The sequence below is a fragment of the Saccopteryx bilineata genome, chromosome 4 (genome assembly GCF_036850765.1).
Source record: "Saccopteryx bilineata isolate mSacBil1 chromosome 4, mSacBil1_pri_phased_curated, whole genome shotgun sequence".
Taxonomy (NCBI): domain Eukaryota; kingdom Metazoa; phylum Chordata; class Mammalia; order Chiroptera; family Emballonuridae; genus Saccopteryx; species Saccopteryx bilineata.
In genome coordinates, this window is record NC_089493.1 from 279,014,756 (window position 1) to 279,030,548 (window position 15,793).

At 46.3% G+C, this 15,793-nt stretch overlaps 1 protein-coding gene across 3 annotated transcripts in view; it reads left to right on the forward strand.

The window, feature by feature from the left end:
• The first annotated feature begins 5,492 nt into the window (after positions 1 to 5,492).
• Positions 5,493 to 15,793, forward strand: part of GSPT1 (G1 to S phase transition 1) — a 37,695-nt gene continuing 27,394 nt past the window's right edge. For 2 of the 3 annotated variants that reach the window (XM_066274830.1, XM_066274832.1), the window contains exon 1: positions 5,541 to 6,174. In XM_066274830.1, coding sequence (XP_066130927.1) covers positions 5,835 to 6,174 — 340 coding nt within the window. In that variant the 5' untranslated portion in view covers positions 5,541 to 5,834. Of the gene's footprint in view, positions 5,512 to 5,540; positions 6,175 to 15,793 lie in introns of those variants that run through there. The other variant, XM_066274833.1, reaches the window with a different exon arrangement.

Genomic DNA, 15,793 nt, shown 5'->3' on the forward strand with positions numbered 1-15,793 from the left:
AAGCATCAACTCCCATATGTGCCTTGACCAGGGAAGCCCAGGGTTTAGAATGGGCGACCTCAGCATTTCCAGGTCAATGCTTTATCCACTGCGCCACCACAGGTCAGGCTAATCTGTTTTACTTTTTGATAGCTGCATATTATTCCATAATATTGACATACTATCACTTATTTAACCATCTCTCATGTTGATGAACATTTAGGTTGTTTCCAGTTTGGATCTATTGCAAAAACGCTATAAAGAACAGCTTTTCACATGGGCTCATATTTCTGTAGAAAACATTTCCAAGAATGGGAGGGCTACCTCAGCGTGTATTTACATTTTCACCCAATAAAACCCCAGGACAGTCATGAGTTTTCCTATCAGCCTCATGGTCAGAAGCATAAAGAATAAACTCTTAGATTGAAAAAACAAAACACAGTACTGTGTAGTTAACAAAAAGCGGCAGACACTAAGACCCTGATTCAGTGTAAAGGCAGAATTACTAAGTGAGGATAAGAAGATAGCAGAGAAAAGCCAGCTAGTGGAAGATGGGAATTACCTGTTGTGAAATAGCTCAGACCTTGAACTGAGCATAGCTTTGTGAAGTACAGCGGTTGTTAAGCTCACCCTGTGTGTGCATCACAAAGTATACTGTTATATCTTTCGAAAAACTCTCTCAAAGTTGATAGCCTTGTGTCTCAACAGCCCTAAAGGGTGGGAGGCGGGGGGGGGGGGGGCAGTATCATCCCAAACTTCCTATTGATTCATGCGTTTGATTCATTAAACATTTCTTAAACGTGCTTTCAATGCCAGACATTCTAATGGGCATTGGGAATATAAAGAAGATGAAGAAAAGACCCTGACCTCAAGTTGCTCAGTTTTAGCTCAACAGTAATTATCAAGAGCTTCTCATTCTCCAGTTGGAGCAGTGCCTTAACTCTGGCTGGTCAAGGCTTTTGAAAACCAATGGAGTGGATTCTTCCGTGAATATACATAATTATCCTATTCAGGAATATGGAAGTTAATGACATCAACTGCTTTTCTACACTGCAGTCTTAGCACTTTGTGTCTTTGTCCCTAGGAAAAGCACCAAGCACAAAGAAACTCTAATTTAATTAGATGTGAAGAATTGACCCATCAGTGCACTCATCCAGTGCCCTATGGGTGACACACATCTTAAAGTATGGCATCCAATGACAAAGTGGTAGGAAAACAGTGTGGTTTTCTATTTGAGTCAGTTGATTATGTTGATGATTTCTGAGAAATAGGTTGATTGGGGAGTGCAAATCTTGAGTGAGAAGGCATTTTATTTCACACACATTGTATTTTCTTCTTGTGAATATAAGATGAAAATATTTATCTCATTCAACAGCAATGTAGGTCTCCTAAGTAAGTTTTCTATGATTCTGAGGTCAATCACTTAATACCAACTTTAAAGTGGGACACTCTTAAGAAAGGTTCAATTGGGTTTTCAGAGAACTATAACAGGCTGTAACCAGAACTTTGTATAAATCAGAGGAATACATAATTTTGAGGGAAAATGTCCAAAAAATTTCAGGGAGCAAAGATTACAGACCTGTCAAGAAACTTAAAGTCTTGTTATAATGGAGGTCTTCACATTCTATACCTAGAATTTCTATAATTTCCCAAATATTATGTGTCAAAAAAAAAAGCATACATAAAATTTGCTAGTTTAGTATTAAACACCATTTTAAATAAATTTATTTTTATTTATTTATTTTACAGAGACAGAGAGAGTCAGAAAGAGAGATAGATAGGGCCAGAGACAGGAATGGAGAGAGATGAGAAGCATCAATCATCAGTTCTTTGTTGCGACGCCTTAGTTAATTGATTGCTTTCTCATATGTGCCTTGACCGTGGGCCTCCAGCAGACCAAGTAACTCCTTGCTCAAGCCAGCAACCTTGGGTCTAAGCTGGTGAGCTTTGCTTAAACCAGATGAACCCGTGCTCAAGCTGGTGACCTCGGGGTCTTGAACCTGAGTCCTCTGCATCCCAGTCAGATGCTCTATCCACTGCGCCACCGTCTGGTCAGGCTGTAGGACTTATTTTATTTTATTTTATTATTTATTTATTTATTTATTTTAATTTATTCATTTTTAGAGAGGAGAGAGAAAGGAGAGAGAGAGGGAGAGAGAGGAGAGAGAGACAGAGAGAGAGAAGGGGGAGGAGCTGGAAGCATCAACTCCCATATGTACCTTGACCAGGCAAGCCCAGGGTTTTGAACTGGCAACCTCAGCATTTCCAGGTCGATGCTTTATCCACTGCGCCACCACAGGTCAGGCTGTAGGACTTCTTTTAAAAGGTAACTGACAGTTCATTTTTGACCTGTCTCATTAGGTTAAATTCTCTTTATTATTATTATTTTATTTTTTTTGAGAGAGAGGGAGGGAGAGAGACAGACAGGAAAGGAGAGAAATGAGAAGCATCAACTTGTAGTTGCAGCACTTTAGTTGTTCATTGATTGCTTTCTCATATGTGCCTTTACCAGGGGGCTCCAGCTGAGCCAGTGACCCCTTGCTCAAGCCAGCAACCTTGGGCTTCAAACCAGTGACCATGGGGTTATGTCTATGACCCCACACTCAAGCTGGCGACCTTGGGGTTGCCAATTTTGGTCCTCAGCGTCCCAGATCCATGCACCACTGCCTGATCAAGTGAGTTCTCTTTTATTTATTTTTTATTTTTTAATTTTTCTTAAGTGAGAAGCAGGTGGGCAGAGAGACAGACTTCTACATGCGCCCTGACCGGAATCCACCTGGCAAGCCCCCTGTGGGGCGATGCTCTGCCCATCTGGAGCAATTGCTCCATTGCTCAGCAACCGAGCTATTTTACCACCTTAGGTGAGCCCATGGAGCCATCCTCAGCACCGGGGCCAACTTGCTCAGACAGAACCATCGCTATGGGAGGAGAGAGAGAGAGAGAGAGAGAGAGAGAGAGAGAGAGAGAGAGAGAGAAAGGGAAGGGAGAGGAGCAGGGGTGGAGAAGCAAATGGTCACTTCTCTTGTGTGCCCTGACCAGGAATCAAACCTGGGACTTCCACACACCAGGCCTATGCTCTACCACTGAGCGGTACCTGCCAGGATCCTCTTTTATTTTTAAACTATATGTTTAAAATTTAAATTCTTATCTAGATCTAGATTTTGGAACTTAACATAAGGTTGTTAAGAAATACCTAGTCTCAAGTCCTGGCGGGATAGCTTATTTGGTTAGAGCCTCATCCCCAGCCTCAATCCCTTGTCAAGGCACATTCAAGAATTAACCAATGACAGCATCACGAAGGAGTGCAACAACAAATAATGTTTCTTTCTCTCTCTCTCTCTCTCTCAAACAAAACAAAACAAAAAATAGTCTCTGTGTGTCCATACCTTTATTCTTCTTTTTTTTTTTTTTCCAGAGACAGAGAGAGAGTCAGAGAGAGGGATAGACAGGGACAGACAGACAGGAAAGGAAAGATGAAAAGCATCAATCATTAGTTTTTCGTTGCGCATTGCAACACCCCAGTTGTTCACTGATTGCTTTCCCACATGTGCCCTGACCTCGGGCCTTCAGCAGACTGAGTAACCCCTTGCTCCAGCCAGCGACCTTGGGTCCAAGCTGGTGAGCTTTGCTCAAACCAGATGAGCCCGCGCTCAAGGTGGCGACCTCGGGGTCTCGAACCTGCGTCCTCCACATGGCAGTCTGATGCTCTATCCACTGCGCCACCGCCTGGTCAGGCCATACCTTTCTTCTTCTTTTTTTTTAATTATTTTTATTTTTATTTTTTTATTTTTTATTTTTTATATATTTTTTTCTTTTCATTTTTCTGAAGCTGGAAACAGGGAGGGACAGTCAGACAGACTCCCGCATGCGCCCGACCGGGATCCACCCGGCACGCCCACCATGGGGCGAAGCTCTGCCCACCAGGGGGCGATGCTCTGCCCATCCTGGGCGTCGCCATGTTGCGACCAGAGCCACTCTAGCGCCTGAGGCAGAGGCCACAGAGCCATCCCCAGCGCCCGGGCCATCTTTGCTCCAATGGAGCCTTGGCTGCGGGAGGGGAAGAGAGAGACAGAGAGGAAAGCGCGGCGGAGGGGTGGAGAAGCAAATGTGCGCCTCTCCCGTGTGCCCTGGCCGGGAATCGAACCCGGGTCCTCCGCACGCTAGGCCAATGCTCTACCGCTGAGCCAACCGGCCAGGGCCTAATTATTTTTATTTATTTATTCATTTTAGAGGAGAGAGAGAGAGATTGAGAGATTGAGAGAGAGAGAGAGAGAGAGAGAGAGAGAAGGGGGGAGGAGCAGGAAGCTTCAACTCCCATATGTGCCTTGACCGGGCAAGCCCAGGGTCTTGAACTGGCTACCTCAGCATTCTAGGTCAATGCTTTATCCACTGCGCCACCACAGGTCAGGCCCATACCTTTATTCTTTAAGTAAGTACGTTCTGTCTAGACTCCTTGCATAAAAATATAAACAATATGTTTTTCTCCGCTTGTACCCCACATGGGTGAACTACAGAAAAACTTACCGAGTCCTCCTATATTTCACTTCATACAATTGGGTTGAAATATTTCTCTTTTGCTTTTTTTCTTTTCACGTTTGCCTAAATGTTACCTGTCAGTGGGAAACGCAGTCAGTAAAGTAGTAAGGAAATAAATTTGAGCGAATCAGGCCATTCAGAAGAAAACCACATCACCTACTGGTACATAAGAAGCTGGACTCATCAAAATAACCCTATTAGTTGCGTACAGCTGGATACAGCACGGATATGGCAATCCCATGTTCCCATGTTTAATTTGCAAAGCCCTTGCTGGGAAGGAGGAGGGGATGGAAAAGTTTGGGTGAGGATTGAAATGACTAGTCAAACAGTGAGTCATTGAAAGTTTCCAGTTAATAATACCCTCTGCCAGGGCAGAGCCTGGGCCCGAGTGCTTTATGAGCCACATCGCAGTTTAAATTGTAATGTCTCACGGTTTTACTGCCTTTTCCACCAAATGAATACTGTACATAAAACGAAAGACACTCGGCGTCGGCTTTGAAATGTAGGACAAAACCTGGCGGGGGATGGGGAAAAGGAACGTGGAAAGAGAACAAGTAGGGAGACATTGAGGAAGAGAACGCTGTGAAAGGAGAAAAAAACATTTTCAGGAGCTGAGAACTTTTCCTATGTTAGAACTGCTGTCCGTTTTCCCGCATCCGGTGCCTAACAGAACGCGTGGACCACCCTCGCGGGCTGAAGGACTCAAAGTCCACGACCCGAGCCCAGTTGCCCCAGGGCTTGCCCCTGTACCACCCTGCCCCCACTCCGTGACAGGTGGGGCCGCCAAGCGGCCACCAGGTCACCGCCTCCTCGCGCTGCCTGCCGGGAGCCCGAACCGCTTCCGGTTGCTCCGGGCTCCGGAACTTCGACTCCCGTCGGCCCCCGGGAAAACCGCAGCGGGTCGCGCGGACGCTGCCGGAACTCGTAGTTCCGTCTTCTGCCGCGCTTCATAGCCGGATACGGGGACGCACAGGACCGAGAACTACCAAGGTGAAGGTACGGGTGGCGGCCAGGGGTCAACCCGCGCCAGGCGTGGGGTTGGCTCTGAGGCGGTCGGAGGTGATTGGGGTTGGGTGGGAGGAGATCTGCTCGCACACACGAGGAGGGTTGAGCCGCCGGTGCCGCCGCCGCCTTCGTCGCGAGTGCAGAGTCTGGACTGGAGCTGAGCTGCTGCCGCGACGACGCCGGGGACTGTGTCGTTAGCCTCGGCCCTCTGCCTCGCCGCTTCCTGGGGTCAGCGCGGCCTGCTCCTTCTCGGCCGGTCGCCCCCCGCCTCCATTTCCCGCCCTCTCTTCACCACACACACGGCCCCCCCGATCATGGATCCGGGCAGTGGCGGCGGCGGAGGCGGAGGCGGCGGCGGCGGCGGGAGTAGCAGCGGCAGCAGCAGCAGCGATTCGGCTCCCGACTGCTGGGACCAGGCGGACATGGAAGCCCCCGGGCCGGGCCCTTTGGCGGCGTCGGCGGAGGCCCAGCGTGAACATCTCAGTGCGGCCTTTAGCAGACAACTCAACGTCAACGCCAAACCCTTCGTGCCCAACGTCCACGCCGCCGAGTTCGTGCCGTCCTTCCTGCGGGGCTCGGCCCAGCCGCCGCCACCCCCAGCTGGCGCCTCCGCCAACAACCACGCAGCCGGCAGCGGCGCGGGAGGCCCCTCGGGTAAAGGGTCGGGACTCCGGGGAGCTCCTAGGCACGGGGGGAAGCCGGGCTGCGAGGGCGGGAGCAGCGGCCTGGGCCCACCTGGGGTGGGGTCGGAGGTGACACGCGTCTCGCAGTGCTGGGGACCCTGGGGCCCGGCGGCACGTGGGGCGCTGACAGCGGCGTCGGGCGCCGGCAGTCCTGGGTGGGGCGGCCCCGGGCCGGGGAGTCGGCCTGCGCCGGGTGGCCGCGGCGGAGGGCCAGGCGGGGCCCGCCCCTCCCCGGGCTCCGCAGTTACCCACTTGAGGTGGGGACCGTATGGGACGGAGAGGGTGCGGTGGTGGGTCAGCAGCACCGGGCCTCGAAGTGAGGACAGATGGAGTCAGGGGGTCTGTTGAGTGGGCGTTGAGAGGTCCAAGGAGTTGGGGAGGACGAGTGCTCGCGTTTTCCTTTTTCCTGAGGCCTAGGAGAGAGACCGTCTTTTGCTGTAATTTCTATTACTGAAACTGTAATTACGTGTTAAATATCTATGGCCCGGAACCGGCCTGAAGAAATCCCAAGATGCATTGCAATCTTGTGATCCGGCAGAAACTGTTGGCTGTTAATACGAAGATCTTTTTCACCAATAGCCTTTGTACGCTTGTAAAGTTCACAAAATGTCAGAAAGTTGAGTATCTCACTTCCTATGGGTAGGAAACTACATTAACTGTGTGGCCTTTTTCTTACGTGAGACTTGGACTTGGCCTCCGTCAGTGACAGGTTTAGAATTTTCAGTGCGTCAAAATCGTTTACCTTATTCAGGTTGTTTGGTGTAACTCACTTTCTCTATGTTGATGTGTCAGTAATTAGTCTGTTCAGACACTTGAGCGTTTATTATAACTTAGTAGTCATGTGCCGTTCTGATCATAGGTAGTAGACAAACTTTCAGTGGTTTCAAGTTCAGTTGGGTCTTTAAAGATCTTCCTATGTTTAGGGACTGCTTCAGTGATAACATGCTTTCAGCGATGATTTTGTAGGACTATCAAAGGCATGAACTTACATATTATGCCTGTATAAAAGGTGCTTCTTTTAGGAACTGTCGGTAAGGGCTGAATGTCCTTGCGTTTGAGCCAGGGTATGGAATTGGATCATAGCCGATCCAAGCAATATGTGAGAGCAGATTGTTGATTTCTCTTTAAAGTTCTATATTGTAGCATAGAATTATAATAGATAAGTAGACACCATGAAAGTGCTCTAGGAGTTTCATTTCTTCAGAAACTTTTGTTACGGTTTTCTATCTAGAGGCAAAGAGGTACTTGGGAGAAATACTTTTGTGAGTGTGTTCACATGTGAGCACACAGTTTGGGTTTGGTTGTTTTACTGACTTTTACTGGTGTGGGTGGTTGATGTTTTCCCTTTTGAACAAGGAGCTTAGTAGTTTCTTTCCCCATTGATTTGAGAGAGGGGAAGATGAAGGGAGAAAGGGGGTAAGGTATATAGAGAGAAGTATCAACTCATCTCTTAGCTGTTCTGTTTAGGTGTGTATGTATTAACTGCTTCTCCAAAGGTCCCCTGGCTAGGGGTTAAACCCATGACCTCTGGAGCACCAGGTCGATGCTTTATTCACTGAGCCACAAGGCTAGGGCCAAGAAGCTTAGCTTTTATTTCTTTGCTTAGATCAAGCCAATTTGGCTACCTAAACTAGTTCACTTACCAGCTTCTAAAAGTGCCTGTTTCCAACACCTTATCATTCAGATCCCTTTTCTTCAAACTTTTTTTTTTTTTTTTTTTTTGGTCCTCCCTCCTTTGGAGCCACCAGCACCACTCTAGCTAGACCTTTTCTGGCCTATTTCTACCCATCAGCCATCAAGGGGTAGCCCTCAGTCATCGAGGGACAGCCATCCTTAGAACAGTGGTCTGGAATAGTGGTCATTGTTGAGTGATTAGCATTACCTCTTACCCAGGAGAATTTTTTCTCTTCCTGATATTTGCTAATTTGCAGTTTTAATCCTTTTCTCCGTGACCTGCTGGAAGTTAGAGACGTAAAAGTGTATAGGGAAGTAGTTGTAAGAAAAGTCCCTATATATGGTCAGCTTTTTTTTTATATACTAGACCTGTTTTAGTGTTACAGACTTTACCATATGCTTCTACAAAACGTCAGTCAATGTTAAAAACAACTGTCCTTTGTAGGGATATCTATTTGAAAAGAATGGATTTTCTAAATGGAGGTCCTGAGTTATGTGTAACTGTTGGATTGCATATTCCAGGCCATTCAGGTCCATAAAATACCAAGATCAGAAAACTATACTTGGAAGTCTGGGGAGGGGGGGATAGAAATAGCACTTAGATTTAAAATTTTAAGGGAGGAACCATGAAGTCTTCAATTTTTCTTTTAAAGAGAGGCAGACAGACACAGGAAGGGAGGGGTGATGAAAAGCATCACTCCTAGGTGCAGCACTGAAGTTGTTCATTGGTTGCTTTCTCATAAGCATAAGTGGCTTGATTGGGGGAGCACTCTAGCTGAGCCAGTGACCCTTGCTCAAGCCAGCAACCTTTGAGCTCAAGCCAGTGACCTTGGGGTCATGTCTATGATCCCATGCTCAAGCCAATGACCCCATGTTCAAGCTGGTGAGCCTGTGCTCTAGCCAGCATCCTTGGGGTTTTGAACCTGGGTTCTGAGTGTCCCAGGTTGACGCTCTATCCACTACACTACCACCTGGTCAGGGTGCAGTTTTTTAAAAATAAAAGTATGGCATATATATTTAGTTAGGAAATAGGCAGTAGGGCTAACATGTTTCTTGTTGTTAAGCCATAGCTGAATTTTTCTTTTCTTTTTTAAGTGAGAGGTGAGGAGGTAGAGACAGACATCTGCATGCACCCCAACCAGGATTTGCCCAGCAGGTCCCTACCAGCTGATGTTCTGCCTGGCTCGCTGTGGCTCCATTGCTCAGTGTGGGACCTATTTTAGTGCCGGAGGCCCAGGCTATGGAGCCATCCTCAGTGCCCAGGGCCAACTGTGCTCAAATGAACCATTCAGAGCCTTTCAAGCCATGGCTGTGGGAGGGGAAGAGGGGAGAGAGAGGATGGGGGATATGAAGAAGCAGATGGTTGCTTCTCATGTGTGCCCTGACCAGGAATCAACCCGGGACGTCCACACGCTGGCGCCGACACTCTATCGCTGAGCCAACTTGCCAGGGCCAGCCATAGCTGAATTTTGTATTGTGTATGTTTCTAAACTAGATACCAGGAGAGCTCTTGAAGAAATCTAGAGATAGAGCACTATAATGAGCGATTTTTAAAATATGTCTGTCTAGGATGAATATGTCATTTTTCCTGAAAACAGGCTAGTTTTCTTTTCTCTTTTTGAAAATCTTACAGGGGTGCCTCAAGCAGTCAATAGAGGAAGATGCTTTTCTACGAAGTGTCACTCACCTTCACTGGAAGGTTGCTGAGTGTGGCTGTTTCCAGCTATCCCAATTTGAGATTCAGTGTTGACCTAGGATCTCATTGAAAATTTAGTGTAGGGTTCCAAAGACATGATTAAGTAGAGCCCATTTAGGTGTAATTCATTTTAGTTCAGTTCTCTACAGATCCAAGTAAATTGGCTTAGTGATGCTCTTTAGAGATTCTAAAATGAGGGAAAATAGAGAATGCAATGGTTATATGTACTACAGCAAACATTTTCTCTGGTAGAATGTACTTTTTTTAAAAAACTTATTTTATTACAGTAGAAGAACTAATTCTTTTTTTTTTTTAAAGATTTTATTTATTCATTATAGAGAGGGAAGAGAGAGAGAGAGAGAGAAGGGGGGAGGAGCTGGAAGCATCAACTCCCATATGTGCCTTGACCAGGCAAGCCCAGAGTTTTAAACCAGCGACCTCAGCATTTCCAGGTTGACACTTTACTGCGCCACCGCAGATCAGGCTAGAATGTCCTTATTTTAAGTTAAAGTTTGTACCTAGTTCAGTCTCTTTAGTAAATGAGAAACAAGTTTAGCAATGTTATTCAGGGTTACTTGATGTCTTAGTCCATTTGGACTGCCATAACAAAACATTACAGCTGATAAATAGAAATTTATTGCTTACAGTTCTGGAGTCTGGAAGTTCAAGATCAGGATGCCAACTTTGTTGGGCGAGGGCCGTCTTCTAAATATTAGACTGTTGACTTTTTGTGTCCTCATATGGCAGAAGGGGCAAGGGAGCTCTCTGCTGTTTTTTTTTTTGTTTTTTTTTTTTTGTTTTTGCATTTTTCTGAAGCTGGAAACAGGGAGAGACAGTCAGGCAGACTCCCGCATGTGCCCGACCGGGATCCACCCGGCACGCCCACCAGGGGGCGATGCTCTGCCCATCCTGGGCATCGCCATGTTGCGACCAGAGCCACTCTAGCGCCTGAGGCAGAGGCCACAGAGCCATCCCCAGCGCCCGGGCCATCTTTGCTCCAGTGGAGCCTCGGCTGCGGGAGGGGAAGAGAGAGACAGAGAGGAAGGCGCAGCGGAGGGGTGGAGAAGCAAATGGGCGCTTCTCCTGTGTGCCCTGGTCGGGAATCGAACCCGGGTCCTCCGCACGTCTGCTGCTCTTTTTGTAAAGACACTGATCCCATTCATAAGGGCTCTACTCTCATGATCTGGGGCCCTCCAAAGGCCCAACCTAATACCATTACTTCAGGCTTCAGGATTTTAAACTTAAAAATTTAAGGGGTGGTGCATAAATATTCAAACCCTAACATTTGGAATTTAGAGCAGTTCGCGCTTCTAAAGTACTGCTGTAGTTCTCCTTCCACCTTCAACACCTCTCAACACTTTGCCATTAAAAATAAATACAGAAGCCTTGACCAGCTGGCTCACTGGTATGACCCCTGCAGGCATCACTTGCCCTCCATTGTCCGGGCTCCATCTTCAGTAAGCGCACATTGGAGAAGCAACCAGTTGAGTGCACAACTAAGTGGAACAACTTCTTTCCCTCTCTCTTCCCCTCTCTCCCTCACTCCTCTCTCCCCCCTCCTCCTCTCCCCCCTCCTTCTCCCCCTCCCTCCCTCACTCTCAACAAATAAATAAAAATTTAGAATTCTTTTTTTTTTTTTTTTTTTTTTTGTATTTTTCTGAAGCTGGAAACAGGGAGAGACAGTCAGACAGACTCCCGCATGTGCCCGACCGGGATCCACCCGGCACGCCCACCATGGGGCGACGCTCTGCCCACGGGGGGGGGGGGGTGCTCTGCCCCTCCGGGGCGTCGCTCTGCCGCGACCAGAGCCACTCTAGACCAGAGCCACTCTAGCGCCTGGGGTAGAGGCCAAGGAGCCATCCCCAGCGCCCGGGCCATCTTTGCTCCAATGGAGCCTTGGCTGCGGGAGGGGAAGAGAGAGACAGAGAGGAAGGAGGGGGTGGGGGTGGTGAAGCAAATGGGCGCTTCTCCTATGTGCCCTGGCCGGGAATCGAACCCGGGTCCCCCGCACGCCAGGCCAACGCTCTACCGCTGAGCCAACTGGCCAGGGTCTAGAATTCTTTAAAAAATAGTAAAACCAGTTTTCAGAGGAGGATTTGTCTTCAAAATGTAGCACATTGCCTGACCTGTGGTGGCGCAGTGGATAAAGCGTCGACTTGGAAATGCTGAGATCGCCGGTTCGAAACCCTGGGCTTGCCTGGTCAAGGCACATATGGGAGTTGATGCTTCCAGCTCCTCCCTTCTCTCTCTCTGTCTCTCCCTCTCCTCTCTAAAATGAATAAAAAAAAAAAAATTAAAAAAAATGTAGCACATTGTATTGTGGAATTTGAATTTTAAAGAGAAATGTTTGTTTTATAGTGTTTGGTTTTTACTGAATGTGGGAGGGATTTTTTTTTTTAATGGGGAGCGAGGGAAGCATCAGCTTATTCCACTTAGTTGTTCCATTTAGTTTTGTGCTCACTAATTACTTCTTGTTCGTGCGCTGACTGGGGACCAAACCCATGACCTGAGTGCACCAGGGATGGCGCTTTACTCACTGAGACTCCTGGCCAAGGCCTCTTTTCCTTTTATTTTTTAATGATTGAGATATGTAGCATGAAATTCACCTTTTTATTTATTTTTTTTTTATTTTTTTTTACAGGGACAGAGAGAGAGAGGGATATACAGGGACAGACAGACAGGAACAGAGAGAGATGAGAAGCAACAATTATCAGTTTTTCGTTGCGAGACCTTAGTTGTTCATTGATTGCTTTCTCATATGTGCCTTGACCGTGGGCCTTCAGCAGACTGAGTGACCCCTTGCTTGAGCCAGTGACCTTGGGTCCAAGCTGGTGAGCTTTTGCTCAAACCAGGTGAACCCGTGCTCAAGCTGGCGACCTCAGGGTCTCGAACCTGGGTCCTCTGCATCCCAGTCCAACACTCTATCCACTGCGCCACCGCCTGGTCAGGCGAAATTCGCCTTTTTAAAATGTGTTGTTCAACCTGACCTGTGGTGGCGCAGTAGATCAAGCGTCAACGTGGAATGCTGAGGTCACGGGTTCAAAACCCTAGGCTTGCCCAGTCAAGGCACATATGGAAGTTAATTGCTTCCTGTTCCTCCCCCTTCTCTCTCTCTCTCTCTCTCTCTCTCCTCTAAAATGAATGAATAATTAAAATATAAAATAAAATATATTGTTCAGTGATTTTTCAATTCTTTAAAGACTTTATTTATTTTTAGAAAGGAGAGAGCTTGACCAGGTGGTGGCGCAGTGGATAAAGAGTCGGACTGGGACGCGGAGGACCCAGGTTCAAGACCCCGAGGTCACCAGCTTGAGCGCAGGCTCATCTGGTTTGTGTAAAGCTCACCAGCTTGGACCCAAGGTCACTGGCTTGAGCAAGGGGTCACTTGGTCTGCTGTAGCCCCCCTGGTCTAGGCATATGTGAGAAAGCAATCAATGAACTACTAAGGTGCCACAATGAAGAATTGTTGCTTTTCATCTCTCTCCCTTCCTGTCTCTCTGTCTTTCCCTATCTGTCCCTCTCTCTGAGTCTGTCTCTGTCACCAAAAAGAAAAGAAGAGAGAGAGAGGGGAGGGGGAGCAGGAATCATCAGCTGCCATTTGTGCTTTGACCCAGGGTTTCAAACCAGCGTTCCAGGTTGATGCTTTATCCACTGCGCCACCACATAGGCATTAGTGGGTTTTACAAAGTTATGCAAAAATCATTACTTAGTATCTTTTAATCACTGAATAGTCTCAAAGGTGACATTTTTGGGGCCCCAGAGTAGAGTCAAAGTGGTAATGCTTGTTTCCTCCATAGCACTCTTTCTTTTGAGAGAGGCAGGGAGAGAGGACAGGAACAGCAAGCTGCTCCTGTATGTGCCCTGCCGGGATCGAACCCGCAATCTTGTCATTTCAGACAACGCTCTTCACAGTTTATTACTACATATTACACATTACCTGTTGACTGATTGGTAAGTTTAGATAAAGTTCTTGGCTTTAATTTTGTTTCCTTTTTCCTCCAAGAGTGAAATGCTTGCAATAATTCTAACATAAAAGATTTTTCAGGCTTTTGTGGGGCAGAAAATGGAATGGAGCGCTCACAGGAGATTAAGGAAAAGTATTGTTCCTGGAGTGTTATGTTTTTTTCGTTTTGTCTTTTGGTCCTATCTTGACTTACTGATTATTAGATTATTGGATTTGGCTCTTGTTTCATGATTTGACATGCTTTTATGACTTGAGCCGGAGGATTTAGGGAACTAGTGCTTTGCTGTGTTGAGCAATTTAAACTTAGAAATTTTGATTGGGAATAAAATGTTTTGGAGCAGGTTTTGTTTGCTGCAGTGGGTACATGGCTTTTTGTGTTCCTTTGTCCTTTATTTTTCACCTTTTGTGGAATCATACTGCATGAAAAAGCTGCAATTAAAATTTATCAGGGCAAGTTAGGGAAATATTGTAGAGGACAGATTTTAAGCCTTGTTTTGCTTGCTTTTGTTTACTGGGGAGGAAATTTTTTATTGTTAAATAGTATTGTCTTTCTGGTTGAAAAGAAAGGAAAAAAGATTTGATAATCTTTGGGGCTGAGTTAGCAGTATTAGAATGGAAATTTTTCAGATGTGAATTTCTGGTTTTGCTCAGATATATGTATAGCAATTAACTGCCTACAGAATGCAGGATGCTGTTCTAGGCACTTGAAATGATACCACCAAGATGAATAAAAAGAGATCAGATATACTGTACTGTAATGGAAGACACAGCATGGTAAGAGGACCACACAAAGGGTGTAGAGGGCTGTCAAAGCTGAGAAGAGGAATTGTTCACAGGTTCCCTAATGTAAATAATTTCAGTCTTGTCACCCTAATCAGAAAGCTAAAGATCTATTTTCTAAATGTCTGAATACCTTAAGTTTTTTAAGTTTGCTAGGAATTTGCTGAAGTTGAGTATCAGATATCTTTTTACACTGCTTGTCTCTTTCAGTTGAACAGCAGTGCATTTAGTTACTGTGATTCTGACTAGTATTAACTGTGGGGCATGTTTATTTGTCTCAGAAATTTGGGAAGCAAAAATTTGTTCACTAGTTGAAGGGTTTTTTTTGTTTGTTTGTTTTTAGAGAGAGAGAGAGTCAGAGAGAGGGATAGATAGGGACAGACAGACAGGAACGGTTTGTTGCGACACCTTAGTTCAAACGTCCCCAAACTGCGCCCCGCAGGCTGCATGCGGCCCCCTGAGGCCGTTTATTTGCCCCCCCCCCACTGCACTTCCGGAAGGGGCACCTCTTTTATTGATGGTCAGTGAGAGGAGCACTGTATGTGGCAGCCCTCCAACGGTCTGAGGGACAGTGAACTGGCCCCCTGTGTAAAAAGTTTGGGGACCCCAGCCTTAGTTGTTCATTGATTGCTTTCTCATATGTGCCTTTGACTGGGGGCCTTCAGCAGACCGAGTAACCCCTTGCTCAAGCCAGCGACCTTGGGTTCAAGCTGGTGAGCTTTTGCTCAAACCAGATGAGCCCGCGCTCAAGCTGGCGACCTCGGGGTCTCTAACCTGGGTCCTCTACATCCCAGTCTGACGCTCTATTCACTGCGCCACCTTCTGGTCAGGCTGTCCTTGTTTTCAATAGATGTTAAACAAAGCGTGTTGGGCTATAAATGGGTTTTTGGTTGTTGTTATATATGTCTTTGTTCTAAGAAAATTTAGTTTATTTTAATACTCCAAGCTGAATAAGTTTCCCATCTTAATTCTACTTTTTAGATGAGAAAAACACTTTGTAAGGATTTTTTGAGCATCTTTCACTAACCTAGCCTGAAAGTAGTAACACCAAATTCCTAACCAGCTTATTTTATGTCACCTCACTTGGAACAAACAGAAAGTGTATACCTTAGAATATCACTGGGGCAATTTTTTGGTTGACACTTTCTGTAGAGTTTGAGTAGGTTACCAGACTATTAAGACGTCTTTGTTTCTCTCCTTTGGGTAGTTGATTTTGGTTGCAAATGAGTGTTTTTCTGTTACCTTTGTACCTTATTGGGGTTCTCTGAAATGGTTTTGGTTTATGTATTTTAAATATACTTCAAATTGTTTTTAAAGTATATCGAATAAAAAATCATAAATAAGACTCATTTTATTGTTATTGATTTTAGTGAGAGAGGAAGGGAGAGAATGAGAGACAGGAACATCGAACTACTCCTGTATGTGCTCTGACTGGGAATCGAACCAGCAACCTCTGTGCTTCAGGGTGATGCTAAC